The sequence below is a fragment of the Plodia interpunctella genome, chromosome 17 (genome assembly GCF_027563975.2).
Source record: "Plodia interpunctella isolate USDA-ARS_2022_Savannah chromosome 17, ilPloInte3.2, whole genome shotgun sequence".
In the NCBI taxonomy this organism is placed as follows: Eukaryota; Metazoa; Arthropoda; class Insecta; order Lepidoptera; family Pyralidae; genus Plodia; species Plodia interpunctella.
This window is the reverse complement of record NC_071310.1, coordinates 4,081,664-4,106,206: the sequence shown is the minus strand read 5'-3', so window position 1 is coordinate 4,106,206 and position 24,543 is coordinate 4,081,664. Positions and strand designations below refer to the sequence as shown.

Here is a 24,543-nt window from a genome sequence, read left to right as displayed (position 1 = left end):
ATTGACAGCTATGTCAAACTTACGCGCCAAAATTGCTTGTGTGTTGTTTGGTTGTGACTGAGGATTTCTGTTATTTTATATAGAAATAAAATAATTATTGTTCGTAATAAATTGAAACAGAGTTATTAAATAGTAAAAATGGAAGGTTTTGATGACCCAGGCGTTTTCTTTTCTGATAACTTTGGTGTAGAAGAAAATGAATCACAAGATCAGATTAACCTCCAAGCAGTGAAGAAAAAATTTAAAGAATTTATTCGTCAATTTCACACGGGAAACTTTGATTTTAAATACAGGTAAAATTTATTTACCATTCCATATATTATTATAGATGAAGTTTAACTTAACCTTTAACCTATTGTTATTTTAGGGATGCTCTCAAACGCAACTATAATTTAGGACAATATTGGGTAGAGATTAATATTGAAGATTTATCTAGCTTCGATGAACTATTAGCTGAAAAACTTTATAAGAAACCTACAGAACATTTACCTATTTTAGAGGAAGCAGCAAAAGAGGTCAGTACCTAACAAATTTTACAAACATGGTTATACTAACTTTGCTCTTTTTAAATGATATTTAATTAGAGTAGTTTATTATTGTGATCTCTGTTACAACCTTGTTTGTAATTATACAGTTGGCTGATGAATTGACAGCACCAAGACCTGAAGGGGAGGAAAAGGTTGAAGATATACAAGTTTTGCTGTCTTCAGACGCACATGCATCTAACTTGAGAGAATTGAAGGTAAGGTATTAGTATTGTTTAAATTTTTCTCATTATCTAAAATGTGACAGTTTATATAGATATCCCACTAAATCTACTGAATGGATTCAGGGCCATGCAAACTGAATATATATACAGCATCTATATGTGTTCTATTGTAAAGAATTGAGGCTGCACTCACTCGAATCTATGTTGCATACACATTTGGTGTTTAATCTAGAGACTGGCCTTGCACTGGCCTTTAACCTAGAGATATTAAATATGTCTAAGATTATCATGAGATGAAGCCTTTTTAATCAGTATATTATTTCCTTACAATGATGACTATATAAATACAAATTATTCTTAAAATATTAAATTTTCAGTCTGAAACTGTATCCAGATTGGTGAAGATTCCAGGCATAGTAATATCAGCCTCAGGTATAAAAGCAAAAGCCACTAAAATCTCCATCCAGTGCCGTTCTTGCCGCAACATCATCCCCAATCTACCAGTTCGGCCTGGTCTGGAAGGATATATTATGCCAAGAAAATGTAATACGTAAGTACAGGCATAATTTTATAATAATGTTAGAAGTAGCAACGACTCCACCTCTATACATTCTTCTCTTTAAGTATATTATTGCTAACACTGGTGTTAGATTTTAATCAAGTCAGATCAGATTTAGTATATATTCATTAGTTATTAGTATAATCCTCCATGCATAATTTTTTTTGTAATGATTAAATTCTAAAGTAGTTCTTTTTTTTAGAGAGCAAACTGGTCGTCCAAAATGTCCCTTGGATCCATATTTCATCATTCCGGACAAGTGTAAATGCATAGACTACCAGGTAGGAGCTCTTTTTTATATTATTATTATTTTATTTATTTGTATCATAATACACAATACAAGCATACACTAGAATAAGTTCCACAAAACCATATTTTTGTTGACTGCAGAATCAGGTTTAGTTTAACAAAATTAGTGCTAATAAAAGAAAATAAGAAGTGCCAAAACTTAACAAAGTTAATTAAACGAAATATTTGTTAAACATTATAAACAGGCAGAGAGAACAATGCTTAAGCAAATTGTATACCATACTGAATTTTGAAGTAAATGTACTGAAATTATAAAGAAATAAGTTAAATTTAATTACTTTCAAAATGCTATCCAAATAGTAAAATATTTAATATTTTTTTAAATGTCTTTTTATTAGTTTCATGGATCTGTGGGCAAACCATTCAACAAATAAGGAATTCTTTTCTTTGATGTCTTATCTCCAAAATAATTATTTACTTGAGGAACTACTAATTTGCCAGCAGATATAGATCTTGTATTTAATGCTGGTTTCATTGCTAATACCAATTTCACACAATTTTTGATTAATTATATAGATTAATCATCTTTTTCTTCAAAGCCACCACATTTGCGCAATATTCTTTCAAAATGTTAATAAATAGCAAAGTCTTAGTGTGCATGAATTATTTTTAGGTGTTGAAATTACAAGAAGCCCCTGAGAGCATACCCCAGGGCGAAATGCCGCGGCACTTGACCGTTTACTGTGAGCGAGTGCTGTGTGAGAAAGTGGCGCCTGGGGCCCGGGTCACTGTGCTGGGGATCTACTCCATCAAGAAGATTGCCAAGATTGGGGTGAGTGAGTGATAACTAGCTTTTACCCGCGGCTTCGCCCGCGATAATTTTCCAGAATGATAAGCCCTTCTGGCATAATAGGTACCAACACTGTATGAGTTTTTTTCGGCATTTCTTTTCAGCAGTGTGGTAGTTCCCAAATGCTAGTAGTTTGTAGCTTTGGTAAATATCATTTAATTTAGATTATGACGTGAAAAAGTGCCTGTGAAGGCCTAATTTCTGAACAAATGATTTGATTTTGATTTTGTATGAAAAGTACCCTATGTCCTTTTCCATACTTCAAAGTACACATATAAAAAATTTCAATAATATTGGTTGAGTAAATAGAGCTTGAAGAAGTAACAAACAAACTTACTTTCGCATTTATAATATTAGTTAGGATTGAGGAGGTTTAGTCAATAAATATGTTTCCTCAGCCCTGCACCAAAATATATCATGCTGGCTACAAGCACTTCGGAGTTTAGCAATATATAGCAGAACATATATGTAACACCAGTATATTTATTGTGACGAGCAGCGCGAGGGCCGCGACAAAGGCTCAGTAGGCGTGCGGTCGTCGTACGTGCGCGCGGTGGGGCTGACGGCGGAGGAGGCGGCCGCGGGCGGGCTGCTGCCCTTCAGCGCGGACGAGGAGGAGCAGTTCCGCCGCTTGGCCGCCGCGCCCGATGTCTACGACCGCATTGCCAAGTCCATCGCACCCAGTGTCTTCGGAGCTGTCGATATGAAGAAGGCTATCGCCGCTTTGCTGTTCGGAGGTGTGTATATTTTATTGTTACCAACATGACCCTCGCTGAATGATGATGATACTTTATTGGGGTTACATCGATTTCCCTGCTCTTTGGTTATATGTCGTAGATTTAGTTACGAAGGTTCACAAACAAATACATGTCTATGTTCAGCTATGTACTATTCATCTAGGAAGTACAACCTAATTGAAGAGCAGCTATCGATATTTTTTGTATTTTCCTAGGTAATTTAGGATTAAGTATTTGAAAAAGTTAGTTTTATATAAATGTCCTATTATAGGTTCCCGCAAACGTCTGCCAGATGGGCTGACCCGTCGTGGGGACATCAATATCTTGCTGCTAGGAGATCCGGGGACCGCTAAGTCCCAACTTCTAAAGTTTGTGGAGAAGGTGGCGCCGATTGGTGTGTATACTTCGGGGAAAGGCTCCTCGGCTGCTGGTCTCACTGCCTCTGTTATTCGTGACCCGGGAAGTGTAAGTATCAATTTTAGTTTTTTCTCTATTTCACCCAGTTCCTTGAGAAAAATTTTTGGAGTGCAAGTTAATTTGTAACCTTTTTAAGTCGACGTTAGCAAATATAGCTTACTTGAATTCTTGTGTTTCAAGGGTAGCTAACATATAATCTGAAACTAAATAAATTTTCCGGTAACTATAGAATCAAAATGTATATAGAATAGAAAATCATATTCTTTGATGATTGAGTATTAAATCGCGCGCGTCAAAGTTCATTTCATACATACGTGCAACATAGATGGCAACCTTTACGGTTCATTGCTGAAAATGTAACAATATTCCAGCGCAACTTCGTGATGGAGGGCGGCGCGATGGTGCTGGCGGACGGCGGCGTGGTGTGCATCGACGAGTTCGACAAGATGCGCGAGGACGACCGCGTCGCCATACACGAGGCCATGGAGCAACAGACCATCTCCATCGCCAAGGTATACACATAGGGGCGAAAGTTTCTCCTTTAATACATATGTTATTTTTTACTATTAGTATTCAATTTAATAAACAAAATGAAAATTCCTTAGAAATAAATTACTAGGTAATATCTATGCAATTCCTATTTGTAAGTTTTATATTTACATTGGTATGTTTTGTCCATGAATAAATAAATAATATTTATTGCACCAAAAAGTTTTAAATCTTTTTTTAGTCTTAACTAGCCGTCCGTCCCGGCTTCGCTCGGGCAATAACATAATAAATTATACACCTGTAGGAATCACACTATCTGATGATAAATATTCGGGCAGTTGTTTCTGACAGATAGACGCGGCAGAGGACTTTGTTTTATAATATGTAAGGATAAGTTAAAAAAAATTAAATTAGACATTTAAATTTTAAAAGTTTAAATATCAAAAAATGTATATAATAAAAAAATTAATGAACATTTCTGTTTTCCAGGCCGGTATAACGACGACGCTAAACTCGCGGTGCTCAGTGCTGGCCGCAGCGAACTCGGTGTTCGGCCGCTGGGACGACACCAAGGCGGACGACAACATCGACTTCATGCCCACCATCCTCTCCCGGTTCGACATGATTTTCATTGTCAAAGACGAGCACGACCAGAATAGAGATATTGTGAGTGTGACATTTATTAAAAACCAGCTTGCCCGCGGTTTCGCCCGTATATACGAAAGCGGAACAAACATAATTTTCATGAGGGTCGTGATTATTACTAATTTATTTATTATTATTTAGGAAGACTTACAGCTACGTAACAATAGAAACGACAGTATGAAACAATTCAAAGTACTGATGGAATAAAACACACACGACGACTTATAACGAGGACGGCTATGTTTGACAATATAGAGTGTGAATGGTCGAGGGTCTAATAGTTGAGATGACCAAAACCATAATCCTTGATGATAATATTCTGTTCGTTAAGTTACTATGCTTATCCGCGCTGTAGTCATTAATATTAGTGATCGAATGGACGGTGTTTACAAATAAACACTTAATTTAGTATATACACATAGTTTGCTAGGACAAAGAAGGTTGACATAGACGGAGGCCTATCAGCAGATGGCAGGTCGGCAGATGATTGACCAATGCGTTGTCCTCATTGCAGACGCTAGCGAAGCACATAATCTCCGTGCACATGGGCGGGGAGTCGCAGCAGCGCGCGGCGGCGGACGAGCTGCCGCTGGCGCTGCTGCGGCGCTATGCGGCCTACTGTCGCGCGCGCTGCGGACCTAGGTATTGCCTTCTGCCGCGTCTGTCTGTCTGTTCGCGATAGCGAAGCCAGCGAAGCGAACGGGGCCGGCCATATGTAAATGGCCGAGTATAACAAATTTCTGTTTGGGATACTTGATAATTTTATTATAATCAACAAAAATTGCAACCTATATCTGAGCCCATATCTTCGAATAAGTAACTAATTTGAACCTTTGAAATATACTATATAATATCATCTAGTTTTAAGCTAGATACTGTAATAACATTTGACGTATAAAGTGTCTATGAAGGTGCTTCGACTTCGGTACGGTAAAAAGTTGTTTACATTTTATTACTATGACGTCAACGGCATTTAAACTAGATCTTCCAAACTGAAAGCATTTATTTAAAAACCAGACCTTTACAGTATTTTTTATTTCGTTAAATTTTAAATTATATATTTCGCAAAAAGCTACAAAGTATATATCCCTCTGTCAGGTTGTCGGAGGCGGCGGCCAGCCGACTGCGGGCCCGCTACGTGCTGATGCGCACGGGCGCCAGTCAGCACGAGCGACACGCGGACAAGCGGCTGTCTATACCCATCACTGTCAGGTTCATACCATTTGTAATTTTCCTTTCTATATTAATATTATAAATGTGTAAGTCTGTCTGGCACCTTTTCATATCAAAATATGGATCATCGATAAATTGGACACTATATTTTTTGCGGGCTAGTCACTGGATAATTATGAAATATTGTGAAACTTTACGGGACTTTTTTTTTCGATTATATTGCAAGCAGGTGCGAAGTGCGATTAGTATTGCACGTCTAAATGGCGCCCTAAAAATGTGCAATATTTTCTGATGTTGAAAAAAATGCTTTTATTTGATTTTGTAATTATATTCTTCACATAGGCATACACACACACACAAACCAAATTATTTTTTGTAGCCAATTTAAAAAATCTGATTTCACCAGCAGGACTGATTCCTGTTTTATCTCATCTACTCTTTCATACCAGTTCTCGCAGTTTTTACTTCTCGTACTAGATAGCCTATCATTGTAGTCCACAACACTATATTGTCTCAGCGGTATACTTTTAGACTCACCATACCACTGGTAGTATGGTAGGTCCGCTGGGATTTAAATACCAGTCACAAATAGTAACAGTATGTGATAACATTTGCAGACAGCTGGAAGCGATAGTGCGCATCTCGGAGTCGCTGGCCAAGATGCAGCTGTCGGCGTTCGCGACGGAGGCGCACGTGGCCGAGGCGCTGCGCCTGTTCCAGGTGTCCACGCTCGACGCCGCCATGTCCGGCTCACTCGCGGGTAAATACCGGACTCTCACAAGATGCAGCTGTCGGCGTTCGCTATTCAAAATCAAATCAGTATATCCCAATAGTATTTTGTCTTTCATTTTGAAAAATAAATCAATGTCAATTTCTTCTACTAGTGTCAACTAAGGTATATCTTTTCTGCATAGGTGCGGAAGGCTTCACGACAGAGGAAGACCACGAGATGCTATCGCGCATAGAGAAGCAGCTGAAGCGGAGATTCGCAGTCGGTTCGCAGGTCTCCGAACAGACCATCATACAGGACTTCCTCAAACAGAAGTACCCTGAACGGGCCATCCAGAAGGTCATACACACGATGATAAGGAGAGGCGAACTGCAACATCGACTGCAGAGGAAGATGCTGTATAGGCTCTCATGATTTTGTTAAGGCACTACTGGTAGTGTCAAGTTACATTTACCTACGAATGCTCATTCTATCCTATTAATCAATCCCAATCTGGTGATTCAATGCTAAGCCACAGCCTGCGGCCAGATATTGATGAACAAAGAGTGTGAATAAGTGAGCATTCGCTTGTTTGATGTAAATCTACCTTCACATAGTTTTAAGAAGTTATTCCACCTATGTTTTGACCGGCGAAGTGGCACCGTTAATTTACCTTCGCCGCCACTTTTTATATTTGTAATCTAAAATTTGATAAATAAAAACGAATCAACATGTACATATCATTTTTTATTCGGGGACAAAACCAAATTAAAACATAATTTATGCTCAAAGCACAATAAATTAACATTTTCATCAGTCATTTCATAAAGCTATTCAGCATACTACGTATATTGCATATACCTACTACTGTGCAGGTATGACTTTGTCATAATTATTAATAATTATATTACTCGGAGGTAGAAATTGACTAGAATGTCGTTATTAGCTATAACATCTTTAACAGATTATGTTTGTGTGGCGTCCAAGCCAGATAATTTAAACGGATATTCTGGGTGCTTTTCAACACCCTTCCAAAAGAGGAAATTGAAAATGCGACCTTTTTCGCCTTTGTCCAACTTTTTCAGTACGTTCACCTCAGCTGGTAGCAATTCAAAATCGTATATACCCATGTTTTCCTGGAAAGAAAATATATTCCTGTTGTAATGTAATTGTAGTTACTATTAGTATAGTGACCTTAATTATTATTTTTACATGAATGCTGAAAAGGGCAGTTATATTTTGCGGATATATTTTTTTCTTTTATTCCATTCCACAACAACTTGTAATTTTTTTTCTTCACATTGTCACCAGCACTATTTTGTATAGGTACGAAGTTGCTTATAATTTGAAATTTTATTTTTTTAACCTTTAATCTATGCTCGCTTGTACTTTTCGGTATAACCACAATTTGCTGCTGCACCAAAAAACGCAGCAGTATTTGAGCAGGCGTCTTTGAGTGTTTCTCCGCTATCTGTTTTATTTCCGGCAGGCCCAACAAGTCTGGAAACGTGTCAGGACTGAAAATTAAGAAAAAATGTGTATCATTATTATCCGTTATCATTTCAGTTCATTATTAGTAGTAGATTATAATAAATTTCCATTGATTGATTTTTTTCAAACACATACCACCAATATGTGGGATGATTTTTTTATTAATAAGATAATAAAAAAGACAAAGTTATGGCCCGAATCGAAAAAGACAAGGTTAGAAGTAAGTGCATACGAACAGCATGATACCTTCCAACAACTACAGTTACTGGTCAGATTGACAAAGGAAACATTTTTTAAAATAGTCACTATTACTCACCTATAATTATATTTACTAACAAAGTGGTCTTTAGCGCCAGGGCTGCCGAGCGGCGCGTACGCAGTCACGATGATGTCGTGCTCGTCACAGAACTTGCGCAGCGCCATCTGCTGGAAGTACGCGTGCAGCTCCACTTGCAGCACCTGCGGCTTTACAGTCGCCTCCTTCACGATTTTTGATATTTGGTCTTCATTGAAGTTCGACAATCCTAAGTTACGAATACGGCCTTCCTGTTTACACTGCTCCATTACCTACGAAATATGTTTTAGTTATATTATACTTTCATTCATCATTTAAGAACATCATTCTTGTCAAAATAATGGCTAAGCATAGAGAGAGATGGAAGGAACTCCACTGACAAGAACATTATATAAAAACATGTAAATAATTCCATTAAGAAGAAACATCCTGTGTTCCTGCATATTTCCTACCCAATTATCCAAAAGAGGGCTTTTGATTGCCTAATTCTATATGTTTATAAAATCTAACCCTCCATGTTTCAACATGATTGGTGTCCATATCCAATTCGTACTCTCCATTGGGCTTGACCAATGGTGTCAATTTCTCCGGATCGCAGTGGAAGCCGAATGCAACATGGATCAGGTATAAGTCCACGTAGTCCAGTTGCAGCCGACGTAGTTGGAGCTCCAGGAACTTCTTAACATCAGACGCGCGGTTACCGACATGCGGTAACTGAAAAAGGCGAAAAATAAATCCTGCTTACCTCCATATACTTCCATAATAATATTATAATTGCGAAAGTCTGTCTCTCTGTCACGTTTTCACGGCTAAACTGCTGGACTAATTTTGATGACATTTGAAATATACGAGTATATTTAGTTATTGACCCAAGGTAAAACAGATTACCGCGGATGCAGAATGATAATATTTAAATTTAGATGTGGCCAATTGTATTGGTCAGATTTCGGTGTAATTTTTGAACAGTTAAAATATAGCCTAAAAATAGCATATCATCAACATATTCAAGGACAATCAATTTACTAACCTTGGTCGTAATAAATAAATCTTGTCTTGTACCTTTGCCATCACTAATCCATTTTTTGATAGCGTTGCCTATAGCCTCCTCATTGTTGTAATTAAATGCTGTATCGATATGTCTGTACCCGAGGTCTAACGCCTTATATACTACGGTTTCTATTACTTCTGGAGGGGCCTGAAATTAAAAAAATACATGTACCCAATACACACAACCTTGCATAAACTATACTCCGATTGGTCAATGGTTAGACTTACCTGCCAAGTCCCCAAACCCACAGTGGGCATTAAATTTTTAGTTTGAGAAAGTGTCACAAATTTCATCTTTCTTAATCTACTGTAGAAACTGATATATCGTAGGGAAATATTAGAAATGCAGCGCAGTTGTATCCCACACTTCATATAGTTTCAGGCTGAAGTTAGTTATAGAATGAATTATTGGCATGAGGCCAAAATCGCTCAGAAACCAAATTAATATGATAAAGTATTCGTAGCTTTAAATAATAACAAATCATTAAAAAATAATAACCATCCGATCAAGTAAGTATTAAATTCTAGCAATTTGCGACATCTATTGATTTTTCGTTCGGAATTATGTCATTATTTTGAATTTCGCGGCTTGTACTAAAAATATTGCCAAATTAAAATAAAGTTATTATCCATCACTATCTAAGATTGGAATTTTAATTTATAATGTATATTATAGATTATTATTAGCACATCTTTCATATTTCATTTAACCACATTTGATTGACTGTAAAATTTAATTCAATAATTCTCTCCATTCATCAAATTCATTAAACCGTAGACTCCATTGACGGCCATTTGACAACACTATTGGCTAGTCAAATACGCACGTCGAAATTGTAGCCAATGGAGTACGACCTCGACGTAATATTTTTTCATTCTTGGTCGTAAAGTAATTTGTCTATGATCGACACTCTTCTCTCTACGCTACTCTACGCTACGATTGGTTTGGTTTGTTTATAGTTTGTTTTGTGTCGGTGATTGATTTTTGTACGTACTTACTTTAGTTCCCGCCGTTTCCCGTTTGTTTTTATTGTGATTGTGATAACTAATATAAACTACTATTATAATACGCCAAAACTAGCACGCGTAATTATTGATAAATTCTTTATAAACACTACGAAAATGGGTGTAAGTAATATTTTGATATTCTACTTGGAAATGATCCTGTGCTCAATTTTTATGTTTCTTCTTATAATAATTGTCATAAAGAATACTTATTTTTATATTTCCTACATTAATATGATTGTTATTTGTATTCATATTAAAATAGAGTACTAAAATAATAAAAAATTGAAGTTATAGGTTATGCTTTATTTTCCTTGAATATGTAAATTTTCATCATTGGGTTTGCTTTGTTCATCAGAAAAAATCAACAGCTTCCTCAAATAAAAGTAAAGAAAAACGTCAGGCAAGAAAAGTGGAACAACGTCGAATAGCTGATGGCATGTCCTACGTCAACTCCGCTAACAAACTGCAGGACCTATCTTCTTTATGCAAGGAACTGTTGGTATACAAGGGAAATGACCTAGAAGTCGATATGTATATTCAGAGGGCATCCCTACTAGATAAAAAAGTTTTAAATTGGGCAATAGATCTCACTGAACGGAATATGAAAAAGCTGTAAGGACCTATTCACTAATGTATATATATCATATTAATCGATCAATGGACTATAATCATAAAAATTATAATTATTATTTTATCTAAACATTAAGCATATAATCAGTAATGTGATTCGCACTGAACAGTCCAAGAACATAGTTATTTGTTAAATTTTATGAGCCTAAGAGCAACTTCTGGCTTCTTCTAAAATGCTAACAAGGCATTTGGACATCTATTTACAGATATGAGACCTGTGCATGGGGCTGGAATAAAGATCGTAAGGTGGAAGAGATGACAGATGACCTAGCATGGTACCTCATTGCTAAAAATAAAAATGGAATGCCACTCGCATTTTCACATTTCCGGTTTGATATGGATTTTGGAGAGCCAGTACTATATTGGTAAGCATAATTATTATGTTGGCATACTTTTCAATCCTGGTTCTTTATTAAGTCTCAGCATTGAACTAATATAAACAGTCAAAAACTGTAAATTAATACAACAAAAACATTACAACAAATTTTATTTCATAAATATCTTACTCATAATTATTTACACCTACATTATTATATAATACAATCTGGCTAACTTTGAGCACTGGTCAATTAGGTTTCACCTTGTACTTCCAAAGCAGACATAGAAATAATTTGATGTTTTTTCTGAAGAATTGTTTCTCAAAGACAATTTTCTGAGATGGTAACCACCGAATGCAACGAGTGGATAGGTATCTGAATAGTTTATGTAGTATGTATATGGTCATTGCTGCTATAACTAAACTAAGGGCTACTATATCTAGGAGTAAGTACTGTGGGAATGTGAGGTCGAGGGCCGGTGAGCGCAGGTGCGCTGCCCCCTTGTGTCGCAGCACATACTCGATCCAGTACACGCCGGTTTCCAGCGGAGGAAGTGGCCGGTCCAAGAATATGTCCCGGAGCTTGAGAGAATTCTCCTTGTATCTGGAATTTGAGAATAGGAAATAATTAATTTCCATGCTGACGTTTGACTGTTACTGAGAAGTTGATTTTTCTTGCGTTTAGTATCCTCGTTTGTGTGTAAGTAAGTACTATGATCCAAATAATGTTTCCCACTACAGCGAAGAACATAGAGACGCAGTTAGTCATAATATATCTATATTAACATTTAATTTACCTATAGTGTGTATTGAATGAAGCGTACTCAAATTATGTGAGTGAACAATGAAATTAATCGCCGAAAACGACTATCAATAAGACCCGATATAGGTAGTACATGTGTCGTGTACATCTCGTGATATCTTCGTGTTTTGGCTACGTCATTCCTACGTACGAGTAGCTTAATGTTAATTATTGCTATGCTGTACATATAGGTCCAACGTCTTTTAAATTTTCTTTCTCATTTTCGCATGTTCTCAGTTGCATTCACGGGTATGATGCCTGAAAACTTTTGGCTCTGATGCAATGACCGTCTTTTACATTATTTATTGAGGTTAATTGTAGGTTTGGCATGATTTGTCTAGAAAACAGTCCAGTCCACTGACGGTTTAAGGCCAGTGGACACTGAAGTATATAGGTACTATATGTACGCGTACGTTCTTTTTGTATGGAATTGCGACGCATGCTTGAATTTCCATACAAAAAATCGCACACATTAATGTATTTCATATCACAAATTTTAAAATTTTAATTTTCCTCCACGTATTTGTAATTCAACGTATTGAAAGCTACAGATCTTATCACCAGGAGACTGCTGAAGGTTATCGTTTTGCCAGCATTGTCACCAACGCCTGCTATCGCATTTTAATGTCATACTAATTAAAATGTATAAAAATATCGATAAATTATTGTAATAAGAAATAAGTAATGTGATTATGTCAAAAAGTTAGATGTTTATATTATTAGATTTCATTTACATTACATATAGTATTCTTTTAACATAGCCATGCCACCAGATGGCGGCAGCAAGACGTAAGTCATGTTAGATACCTTTAGGCGACTAAAGCTGAATCAAATCTGACAACTGTTAGCAATAACGCATTCAGAAAAGAAGAACATAAATAAATTTACGATGGGTACAGATCTGTACTACAGTACTACGACTTTATCCGTCACGGAGTAAACAGAGCTGTATGTCGCGAAACGGGTACCTAGTTACCACGAACTCGGATAGCGATAATAAATATAAGAATGGCTGGAAAATATTTTAACAGTATAAAAATTAAAATGTCCTACTTACTACTTAAAATAAAATTACCTCGAACGCTATCTCTCTATCTCGTTAAAATATGGCAAATAAAAGTATGCAGGTAAAATCTATCTTAGTCCAAAACCATACCGTAATACATCAAGTTATAAAATGCTTGTAAAATTTTTCGTATAAGTATATAAGAAGTCACTACGGAAAATATATATATTATAGCGTCAAAAAACATTATGTCCACCAAAGTCGCTAGTTCATCACCGCACATTGTTTTGACTTGTTTATGCTAAATATCTCTATACTCACAGATAATTTTAATTAGAGACCTATTGCCCTTAATAAAAAAGTGTCGTTGACTTAAAAGGAATCGATTACCTAGTTTGTATTGGGTGGTCTTCTTACTAATCAGCATTAGCTAGTTAAAATAATAGTACAGTATTGTAATTACTAAATTTCAGTTTATCGAAAGCTGAAGATAAAATACTAATTTTTCATTTCTTATTAGGAGCCACGAATCTAATTACTACACTATTATAAACGTTAGTGATGTTTATCAACATCATTTTATTGTGTACCAGTCTCATTAATAAATTTATATCTGCCATAATGATAAAGTATCTTATTTGTAACAAGACTTAAAGTTAATTAAACTTAACTCACTTGGAATTTGTAAGCAAGACCTTCAAGGCCTCCGCCCAGGAGTGGGTAGAGGTGTCACTCAATGTGACAGTCCTGGCGACGCCGCGGTCGCTCATAGCGCGCGCGTTGAGGGCCTGGTCTGCGTACAGAGGCACTGTGAGCATGGGCACCCCACAGGCTACTGCTTCCTGAGTCCCCAACAGGCCTCCGTGAGATATGAACAACTTCACGTTAGGGTGACCTGCCAATAGGATGCACTTGTTTAACTTGTAGTCTCTAATAGAATCTTGAAAGATAACATTTACAACTGTGAAACTAATGAGTAGAATAAAATATACATAACATTTACATATAATCGTGAGACATCTGTTCCTTTTGGTATTCCAAAATCAGTCTTTACGTCATTATATTAACGAGAAATATTTGCAAAAAAATTATGTTTACTTTTTCTAAACTCTAATCAACTTTTTAAACTTACACAATGTGGCATATTGCGGTATCCAGTTCATGGTATAGAGGTTATCGGGCACCGTGAGGTTCCTGGCTAGCATCCGGCGGTCCATCTTGACGAGGACCGTCTGGCTGACCCGCGACAGGGCTTCGAAGATCTGCGCCAGCTTTGCGCGGGGTATTGTCTCGATGCGCGACATAGATCCGAAGCTCCAGTAGATCACGCCTTCCGTTGCCGCGTCTAGCACAGATTTCAAATCCTGGTAAATAAATAAAGATTTTCATTTAAAAAGTCACTGGTCGTATCTAATTTGAATCTAAAATAAATGTCATTAGTCTGACCTCGGATTTTTTAGGTATTTCAAACGTTTATTGGTCTGACATGGGTCTGACTAATCTAATACGAAAATGCAACATACGATGAAAGTATACTATATAAGTAGTAATACTTAATTTCTCTATAGTCTTTAAATTTTAATAACAATGATTTCTCAGACACCGCCGATCTAACTAGGCCATCGATTTATTCATTGATTGTCCCGTGTAATTTGGCAATAACTCGATTCATTTGACAGTATCTGTTGAGTCAGGAGTCGTAGGTCCCAGGTCGCGAGATAGTTCCCTATTGCACTTGTCGATGTGGGTTAATAGTCGGCCACACAACGCGCGGCTTTTGCATGCACTGCAGTTACGAGTAAACAAAATGGTTTGACTTGAGCAAAAACTTTTATGCTGAGAATCTGTTGAGATACGCTTTCTATGCGAATATTTACATATTATGTAATGCAAGCTGTATGCAAGTCGCGTATCAAGAAGTGAAGCAATTAGCTATGTAGAGAGAGTAGCACCATCAAGGAAGAAACACCATACAAGAGCTGCGCTTAGTGATTTCTTCGGCTCTCCAGAGCTCTCCCTCTCTTTTATCCGAAAAGGTTGTGCAATATCATTATCAGTTCTTCATATTCCCATTATTTTCTACTATTGTATATAGTAGTCTAGTTTTTCAAGTAATGCTTTATTTTTAGAAGCTTATTATCAAGTAGCTTTTACAGCATATAAGCTAATGCTTAAATGCACAAAATGCTCATGACATCCCAAGTGGGCCGTAGTTCACTAGCAGTTGTCAACATCATAGTCAAAGCATTTATTCAGAAGTTTGACCGTCACATTTCGTATAATAATCTTCTACAAACTACTAGCATTTTGGAAAGACTACTGCTCGGACGAAATGCCTGATGCCAAATCACCCTTATGTACAAATATTAAAATCATTCTTCTTTATTTACACTAGTACCAACAAAGTCTGATGCATTATCATTGCAGTTTCTTGACAGTTAACAATAACATTATAAATCACCTATTTATCAAGGGCTAGCTAATGCACGGCTTCTAGAATGCACCGCTCCGGGGTTATCATATATTTGTTGAATAACATCTTCGTCCTAATAACATATAGTTATGTATTATCAACGCTGTAATTCCTCGAGAGATGCTATATACTATATCTTAAAAGCTTCCGCCTCTGTATTTATATTAATTAGCGCAATTAGATAATCGGGATGACACATATGCATTAGAGTATAGGCTATGCAATGCTCGTTGTTATTATTAGGGAGGTAATTTAATGGTAGGAGGTAATTTATTTAATTTTACGTACGTACGTTTTTATATCAGGGATGGTACTACTTCACTTTGTGGCTGCCAAAATAACAAATATAGCAATAACATTGTAGTTAATTTATGTATTTAAATTGATAAGCCTGCGAAGAAAGTAACATGTATGTTACTTTCTGCTGGTTAGGTCTGACACAAACATACTGTTTTTGACAGACGATCAATATGTAAATATAACGAATGTTATATTTAGATATAGATTTAATTATGTCCGACTCCTAAACATACCGCTGATGAAGAAGAATCGTATTATCAAGGTCGAAAATTACACATTTGTGTGATGTGAATTAATTTGCGTAAAACTGACAACGTTATAAGCTATCGGTTATCTGTTAACCCCTACTGTTGGGATGTTGAGACTCCGGAGACGGCTTACAGACGCAGACGGAGTGATAATAGGGAATGACACGTAACGCAATTTGTATATAACCCTCCAACTGTATCATTACTTACCTTTGGTAATTTTTGGGAGTCGTCCAAGTGTAGTCCACCGACCTCCACCATACCCGGCACCAAAGGGCGCACCTCGTTGATGCTGAAGTGGCTGTTAGATAAGACCAGGCTGTAGTTTTGGGCTAGACTTTCCAATTTAGGGCCAGGACCGAACAGTTTATCAGCTATTGTCTATAACAGCAGATAAAGAAAATAGGTTAATATGCTTCATTTGTTCCGAAGTTTAGTGCTATCGCAACTTAGCTATACATATATACTGACCTGAGATGGTATCTGTGACTTATATTTGTACAAAATCTTAGCCCAAATCACAGACATCGTGTTTAGAAATCTTTCTATCAAATTCATCCGTTGACCAAAAGGTGTCATATAGGCGGGAACGTATGCAGTGGCTTCTGGGTTCCCCAGTTGTTCATTTAACCAAGGCAATGGAACGCTAGAGAGAAGGCCCACTATGGGTGCCTGGAATCTTTGCCCGAACGGAAGGAAACACTCGCTTCCAAATATTTCGACTATCACCAAGTCGTAACTGCTTGAGGAATGAAGTAGCGATTTGATTGCGGGTAGTTTGGAAACCGTTTCACACGCATCGACACATTCCTTCATTATATTCTCTAGGTTTATCATGAAATTGGGCTTCAATGAATGGTGTTGCTTTGTAAGGTTGTTGGTAATCTCTGGTATGGTCCCGGCTAGGCTTATTACTTCTACGTTTGGTGGGGGGGATTTCTGAAGAAAAAAAAAATATAACGTCAGTGTTAGTAGGAAATAATTTACGCTGAGTGCAACGCGTGCCGCGCGATAAGATGCGGCTAATGGGGAGGTGAAAGGGCATACGATTCTGATCAGCTGCCACTACACCCAACAATATTAGAGGAGGTATGTACTTATGTAAATTTCACAAATGCGTATCATTTTAATTATATTTACAGTCAAGATAGGCAACGATTAATTAAAACGAAACCTACAATACGATAAAATATATTTTGTTGATAAAATATAGTATGTTTAAGAATGAATGACCGATCGTCACCTTGGAAGACAAGTTTTTGACTCCAGTTCATTGACATTGTAAAAATTTTATGGAACTGGTGTCATTTCGAAGATCGTTGTAGAGTTCTCGGTCAGTTACCCGTTTTTTAGCTTACGATACTAACTAGTGATATTCACGTGTTTACAACGTGTCATGTATGAATGTTTAAACCACCAAAGAAGCTTGGAACAACACATATAGCAATGATTTTGACTTTGCTCTTGTCTTCGGCAGGATTAAGTTATTGATCCAAACTTGTGCTTTATTGGTCGATTCGTTAATATCCTGAATCTGTCAATTGAATGCAATAAGTTTTTTTGCTCGATTGACAGATGTAAGATCGAATGCTGATATTCAGAATTTTAAGTCATTTGGTATCTACCTAGCTATCATCATCATTATTATTATTTTATTACATAGTATAAAACTTAGTCGCTTCTTGCCTCTGTCTGTCTGTCTGTCTCTATGTATGCTTAGATCTATAACATTTTGATATTTGGACACTCTGATATATTTGGGATACCAGACCAGGTAATGTCAGCTAGACGGTACTTGAAAAAGATTGCAACAAACTGTGATAGTTATGAATTTTGACTTATCGTAATCATCAAATTCACATTACCATAATTGATATTTAATTTTCATATGATTAGCTAAAGCACTTCAGAATGTTGAATAATTACATAATTATTACATTTTTTTTTAAACCAGTTGGGTTGGTCGGTAACATCGAGAAACAATTTTAAACGTATAAACTTATAAGCTTTCTTAAGATAAATATTTTGTTGATTTATCTCACCGAATGGCGATGTAGGCAATAAGTTTGTCACGGGTCTCCTCGCTGTCTAGCAGCTATCGTATGGCCGAGATTACGAGACTACAGTTTGTTATATTTCTTATAAAAGTCAAGATAAATACACAAGTCTCAAGTACTGATATTTCCGACTTCTTAAATTTATTAATGTAGGATATATTTTACTCGCGAGTTTATAGGCGCGTAAAAATTCAGATTTTTTCTTCCCCATGATAATTTTGGGAAATCTTTTCTTAGTCTCCAAAAAACCTCACCAAATATTCGTATCCACGGAAGAATTTTATCATATTATCACATTTTTTGGTAAAAATTTATTATATAAATATTTGGGGAATATATATATATATATATATATATATATATATATATATATATATATATATATATATATATATATATATATATATACTACTGATAATGTATAATGTATCATTGATCGTATACATTGTCATTGTCTGGAATTTACATCAACCATTTAAATAAATAGATTACTTATCTCTTTTTCATGTACAGTCAAAAAAACATTAACCTACCAAAAATCATTGCAAATGCGCTAAGCTATTACCGTTACATATAGTTCAGAATAACTTGACATGCAGTTGACCGTGCGGCTCGTACCAAACTCTTATTAAGAAAAGGCCTTTTTTCTCTAATGTAAACTTGTTAATTTTTACCGAAACTTAATAAAATAAAATGACGGATATGTACGTACCATTGGAAAGTGCGAAATGACAGTGAGGTGGTGTTGCTTGGAGGCCAAGGCGTCTACGAGCCGGCCGTACATGGCGTAGTGGCTCCTCGTGTTGGTCGGCAACACGGCCAGTATGCGGGCCGCGTGGCCGGCCACCGCGCACATCAGCACTAGGCAGACCCGCACCTGCATCTCTCTGCTGCTCGGCTCAGTTTGCGCAGACGCCGCTCGCCGCCCGCAGACCCGGCCTGATAAGCGATGACGTCACCGTCTCCCGCCCGCACGCCCGCTACTCCGGGCGCAGCCCGCCTAATCGCGACAAAACTTTCTTCAGTCATTCTTACATTCACCCCATGTCTAGTTTTCTATTACGAACGTCGCGGGCCTAGTTATATTTAACAGCCAATGTGCTTAACCTCGTGTGAATCTATAGTTTCCTCCTGATATGTGGCCTCCAGAGAACATTGATGCAAATCATTTCTATTTTTCCTATTTTTTTTTTGGAAAAAATTGTAAGTAAAAGTATTTGGTGATACATATTTTAATTAAACTAAAAGTTACTGACTTGTACTTTCTATACGATCATACTATGAATATCCTGTCTGATAAATAGCGAAGCAAAGCAATACTGGTTACTTTTCAGGATAATAATTTACCACATAAGAAAATAACGGGCAACAGTTAGTAAATAATAAATAATTTTAATGAATACACTATGTCAGTGGCCCATATTATGAATACATTATCGCCTAACATACATATAATTTATATTACAATTACATATTATTCAATAGAGATTACAAGACAAATCCTAAAAAAATAGACACAAATTTGAAAGCCATTACTTAAAATTAATGTCTTATTTTTTAATTAACCTTATTATGTCGGCCTGTATCTGAGCAAAAACATAGATCTCAAACTCAAAAATATTTATTGCGATAACTGCGTAGTGTCAAAGTAGGCGTACGTACATACGAGATATAGATACAGTTTGCACTTCCAGGCATGCAATATTTAAAATTATAAAACACAATTATGCATAAGTAATCTGTAACTATTTAGGTTAATGTACAACAAAATACAATTCAGTCACGTTGTAGTCGCGAAAGTTTGTTACTCAACAACGAAACATTATATTATTACTACATATAGGGCCCCGTTGCCAATATTTGGCCAAAGAACCTTAAGAATTTGCATCAGTACTGATGATACTGATTGTATTTAAAAATGACACAATCTTAACTCATAGTGTTTCGGTATGTAACTAAATCGCTATTGACTTAGTAACGACGAGATATGAATAAGTTATTTATATATATTGCATATTTATTGTGTTGTTTTTATTATTAAAGTTGCGGAGAGTACGTCTGCTAATTAAGAATTGTCGTTAATTAAACTGCGGCGGTGGCGTATCTACCATAGAGTTTATCAATGTCCAGGTCAATACGATTATTCATCATCATAACATTTTCATGGTATGCGTACGTAATCTTCAGTTTATACCAGATAGTACCTGTTTATATCCAAAGTATGGAAATGATCCAGTCAAAAACTTTATTTTTAGGATTTGGGTAAAACGAGACGCATTACTGAGAAAGTGTCTATTACTGTAAGGGGTCCGTCTGTCACCAGGATGAATCACATCAACCATGATAATTAAATAGTTGAAATTTTCACAGATAATGTCTATTGCCGCTGTGACAACAAATACTAAAAAACAGAATAAAATAAATATTGTGGTCTCATACAACAGACATGATCTATTTAATGATTGCTCAAACTTATGACACTTATCAGTTCTGGTCGTTATACAATTTCATTTAAAGTAAGTATAGATATACACTTGATATGCTAGCTAGCTAAACCTTCCTCAGGATTCACACTATATATAAAACCCTCGATGAAAGCCATTACGTAGTTTTAAAGATCTAAGCGTACAAAAAGACGCCAGCGGGAAGCTACTTTGTTTTATATTTGTAGTGATGTGCATGTATAACTTGTTTACTTGTGTGTTGCCAATTACTTTTATTGCTCTATCAATGAGACTTTACTCTTCCGACGAGAGGTCACATTGCACCGCCCAGTCCAGTCCAGTCGCACCACAGTAAATACGTTCATCGTTTTAAATGTTTGTAAAATTTAAATTTAAAATTTCTACTATAAAAATAAAAGCTCCAAAAAATTTCTACATAATCGTTATACCATAATAGGTACCTTATAACTTCGAGAATTCTACAACAGCACGAAACAAACTACTTACAATAATTACTTTCTTTTAAGCAGGCAAACAGGCTTACGGCTCACCTGATGGGCAGTGGGCATCGCTGCCTATGGGAGACCGCGCGTTGCAGATTTTGCATGTATACCTACCTATATATGACGAATCCTTAGTTACCTTATATTACCCTAGAAAACTTAAACGGTATTGATTAGACTCCATCATCATAGACCAAGAAAGGCAAGAGGTGAACGTAGCCACAAGAGAAATAACTGTCATACAAATTTTCCCTTGCCAGTCCGTGCGATGGTGATATTAGCTTTGTCCCGTTTCTCCTCATGTATTTTTATTACGTGTTTCTCTTGTATAATCGAAATTGGAGATATGACGATCTATATTTTTACGGCAATCGTGTTTGTTTTTTAACCCTTCGTCTACCTACCGGATAAGACTTGTGCATTGTGTCTCGATTCTTCACGATCATGGCATTTAATTAGTGTATTTTTGTTGCAGTTACGAAGTGCAAGTGGAAGCTGCGGGGCGGCGGCGCGGGCTGGGGCAGCGCGTGCTGGTCGTGCTGGAGAAGCTGGCGCGCGCGACGCGCATGCGCTTCGTGCGCCTCACCGCGCTCACGCACAACGCTGGCGCCGCGGCCTTCTTCAGGGCTTGCGGGTTAGTTCTTTCTTCTCCTAATACTTGTACCACTGCGGACACTGCATGGGCTCCAACGCTCAAAGGCTCAGGAAGAGACTGGGAAGACGCTCAGATGAGAGAGTGAGAAAGAGATTTTGTACCACTGGTTAGATATTCTTAATGTTTTAATATAATGTATTTTAATGTACACTGCACTAACTGTTATTCAAGGCGTGTAATGATCCAAGATGTATACCAATTTCCTATATGACAAGGAATTTACATACTTGGAAATCGCCTTAAATTATCACTTAAATATTTTCCACGGCTATGGCTATATTATATTATTGGTACTTATAGATTTTATGCAATAAAATTAATAAATCAAAAAAATATATTCCTGGCAGGTACAGCCTAGATGAGACGAGTCCTCCGAAGGAAGACGCGGCCCACTACGAGATTCTCAGCAAGGAGACGTCAGCCAGCACAGAGGACGCTGTCGAGCCCTGCCTCAGCGACAGCATGCGCGCGGTCAACGTCAACCCCGCGCACTCATAGTACAGCGTCTAGGGTAGTGATAGTGTTGTAACGTATACAAATCAAATATAATGCCAGTTCCGAACTGTAAGTGTAAGTGGTGTAGCAGCAGCGATTAGAAAAATAGCATGATAGGTGTACATTCGCTAGTTGAATGAAGTAGTATTGAGTTTTTGACTATGAATTATTCGTATTTTTCAAGTTAGACTTAATAAGTCTTATTTGTTATCAAAAGTTTTGTCTGCATTTTTCGAGTGTGAAACGATTAGAGATGGTACTACACCAGTAGCTACAGTCTATAAAGAATGGAAAATAAATAAGGTTGTTGTGTGCTCTCGGTATTGCAATGGCAATACAATTTAGTCCGTTAAAAATTTACAGTTTTCTATTTTTTATAGAGACAGACTGTATTGCTATTAATGTTAAACCGTATTTTATTATTATTTTTTTATAACCGACTCCAACGCTCTACGGCGATGGTAGTATCCGAGAAAACACTCAGATGAGAGAGAGTAACAATTTCATAGAGATGAACATATTGTCTTTATGTTAATTTCGTAACTATTCATAAAAAAGATAATCAAAAATTTTTTTTATATATGTCGGAGGGATTTTATCAGAGACGTGGTTTTAATAATTTCACTAGTGAATTTTTAATATGAGATTGTAAATAGCGACCGGTTTTCATAATTTTACGATCTCTTCCGTGATATTGTAATTTCAAGGGACGGTGCCAGTGATATTTTAATAACCCTAGGCATTATATTATATGATGTTTGTTTGTGGAGGGGGATTCCGCGCGTTCTGATTGGTAAGTCGAGTTGATCAGTCACCATTTGCAAAAAAAATGTTGAGCGTGCTAACATTAAAATATTTTGTTTTGTTGGTTATTCTAGACAATACCTTGAAAATCCTGTCTATTATTTCATAACTCTATGATTATACTTTGTGGCACAGTTAATAATAAAAATGGATCAATCAGTGATTTGTGTTCTAAATAACGACCCTTTATATCCAGTGTTATTGTTAAAATATCATTTTAACTATATCGGCCGTTATGTCGTAAGAAATATAACGTATTGACAAATAACCGTGTTATTTTAATGTCACTAGTAACTTTATAATACAGCCCTGCGACAAGTATTTCCTGTAAGCTTCCGACAGATCTGAAATAGCACCAATGTTTCGAATATATCTTTATTTAAATAGAAAGTATATAAGTAGGAATAATGTATAAGGATAAAATAATAAAAAAGCTGAATATGAAAGAAAGAAAGAGAGAGAGAGAGAGAGAGAGAGAGAAAGAAAGAAAGAAAGAAAGAAAGAAAGAAAGAAAGAAAGAAAGAAAGAAAGAAAGAAAGAAAGAAAGAAAGAAAGAAAGAAAGAAAGAAAGAAAGAAAGAAAGAAAGAAAGAAAGAAAGAAAGAAAGAAAGAAAGAAAGAAAGAAAGAAAGAAAGAAAGAAAGAAAGAAAGAAAGAAAGAAAGAAAGAAAGAAAGAAAATATTTATTTGCCAAAAACATGGGTACAAACATACAAACTGATGTCAAAATGAATTAAATTTTAAATTGCAAATATAAATAAATACATAGTATCATAAGATAGCAAGAGCGATCACCCTCCGCTAATCTGCGGGTCACACGAAGCCGGTACTCGGCAACTAGGTAGGTATTCACGTATTCACTAAACATTGTTCGTTGACCTGCGCACGCGCTCAGCACATGGATGACCTACTATACGTTTCAATCGGAGTTAAACTCAAGAGTAGTATTTCATCAACTCATAAAAACTGCGATGCTTTATGGCTGAGCGCAAATGATAGAGAAGGAATTATCTCTCTCTCTCTCTCTCTCCTTTCTATGTAACTTTGTAAAACATTATCACTAACTGGTAACATATTTTTTATCATCTGTTTTTTTATAACTTTATTTTTTATAGTCATAAGAAATTTCGAGCATTCGGCAAGTCATGTCATATGTAGGTAGTACATATGTCAAAAATAAATAACTCATATTTATATGCAACGTATATGTAAATAAAATTCCATTCACAATAAATGACGTGTTGTATTCATATTGTTGTATATACAGTGCATTGTCTAATATTTTATTTATAACATTGTAATTGATTACAATAAATAACTAGGTATTTTTTACACATTCTTTCATTTGATATTGCCTTCCTTCTAATTGTATTCCATAATTTATTTTTATTTGAGAGAAATCAAAATGGTGTAGGTATTTAACATAATTGATA

At 36.2% G+C, this 24,543-nt stretch overlaps 4 protein-coding genes across 4 annotated transcripts; 2 read left to right on the top strand and 2 right to left on the bottom strand.

Moving 5' to 3' along the window:
* Positions 1–18: 18 nt before the first annotated feature.
* On the top strand, positions 19–7,273 carry Mcm5 (Minichromosome maintenance 5). The gene is made up of 14 exons (XM_053758139.1): positions 19–293; positions 368–515; positions 635–742; positions 1,087–1,259; positions 1,471–1,549; positions 2,191–2,349; positions 2,867–3,104; positions 3,376–3,569; positions 3,893–4,033; positions 4,500–4,676; positions 5,170–5,297; positions 5,754–5,867; positions 6,446–6,588; positions 6,743–7,273. The coding sequence occupies exons 1-14, from the start codon at positions 139–141 to the stop codon at positions 6,970–6,972; spliced, it is 2,187 nt and encodes a 728-aa protein (XP_053614114.1). The 5' UTR covers positions 19–138; the 3' UTR covers positions 6,973–7,273.
* Positions 7,270–10,132, bottom strand: LOC128677366 (1,5-anhydro-D-fructose reductase-like). The gene is made up of 6 exons (XM_053758141.1): positions 9,599–10,132; positions 9,351–9,518; positions 8,834–9,037; positions 8,345–8,595; positions 7,904–8,054; positions 7,270–7,673 (listed from the first exon to the last, which is right to left on the bottom strand). The coding sequence occupies exons 1-6, from the start codon at positions 9,740–9,742 to the stop codon at positions 7,503–7,505; spliced, it is 1,089 nt and encodes a 362-aa protein (XP_053614116.1). The 5' UTR covers positions 9,743–10,132; the 3' UTR covers positions 7,270–7,502.
* A 146-nt stretch (positions 10,133–10,278) lies between these two features.
* On the top strand, positions 10,279–24,442 carry Naa40 (N(alpha)-acetyltransferase 40). The gene is made up of 5 exons (XM_053758143.2): positions 10,279–10,498; positions 10,734–10,990; positions 11,215–11,373; positions 21,633–21,791; positions 22,160–24,442. The coding sequence occupies exons 1-5, from the start codon at positions 10,493–10,495 to the stop codon at positions 22,308–22,310; spliced, it is 732 nt and encodes a 243-aa protein (XP_053614118.1). The 5' UTR covers positions 10,279–10,492; the 3' UTR covers positions 22,311–24,442.
* Positions 11,479–19,419, bottom strand: LOC128677365 (UDP-glucosyltransferase 2-like). The gene is made up of 6 exons (XM_053758140.1): positions 18,923–19,419; positions 16,625–17,092; positions 16,364–16,534; positions 14,265–14,496; positions 13,808–14,027; positions 11,479–11,928 (listed from the first exon to the last, which is right to left on the bottom strand). The coding sequence occupies exons 1-6, from the start codon at positions 19,091–19,093 to the stop codon at positions 11,574–11,576; spliced, it is 1,617 nt and encodes a 538-aa protein (XP_053614115.1). The 5' UTR covers positions 19,094–19,419; the 3' UTR covers positions 11,479–11,573.
* Positions 24,443–24,543: the final 101 nt, after the last annotated feature.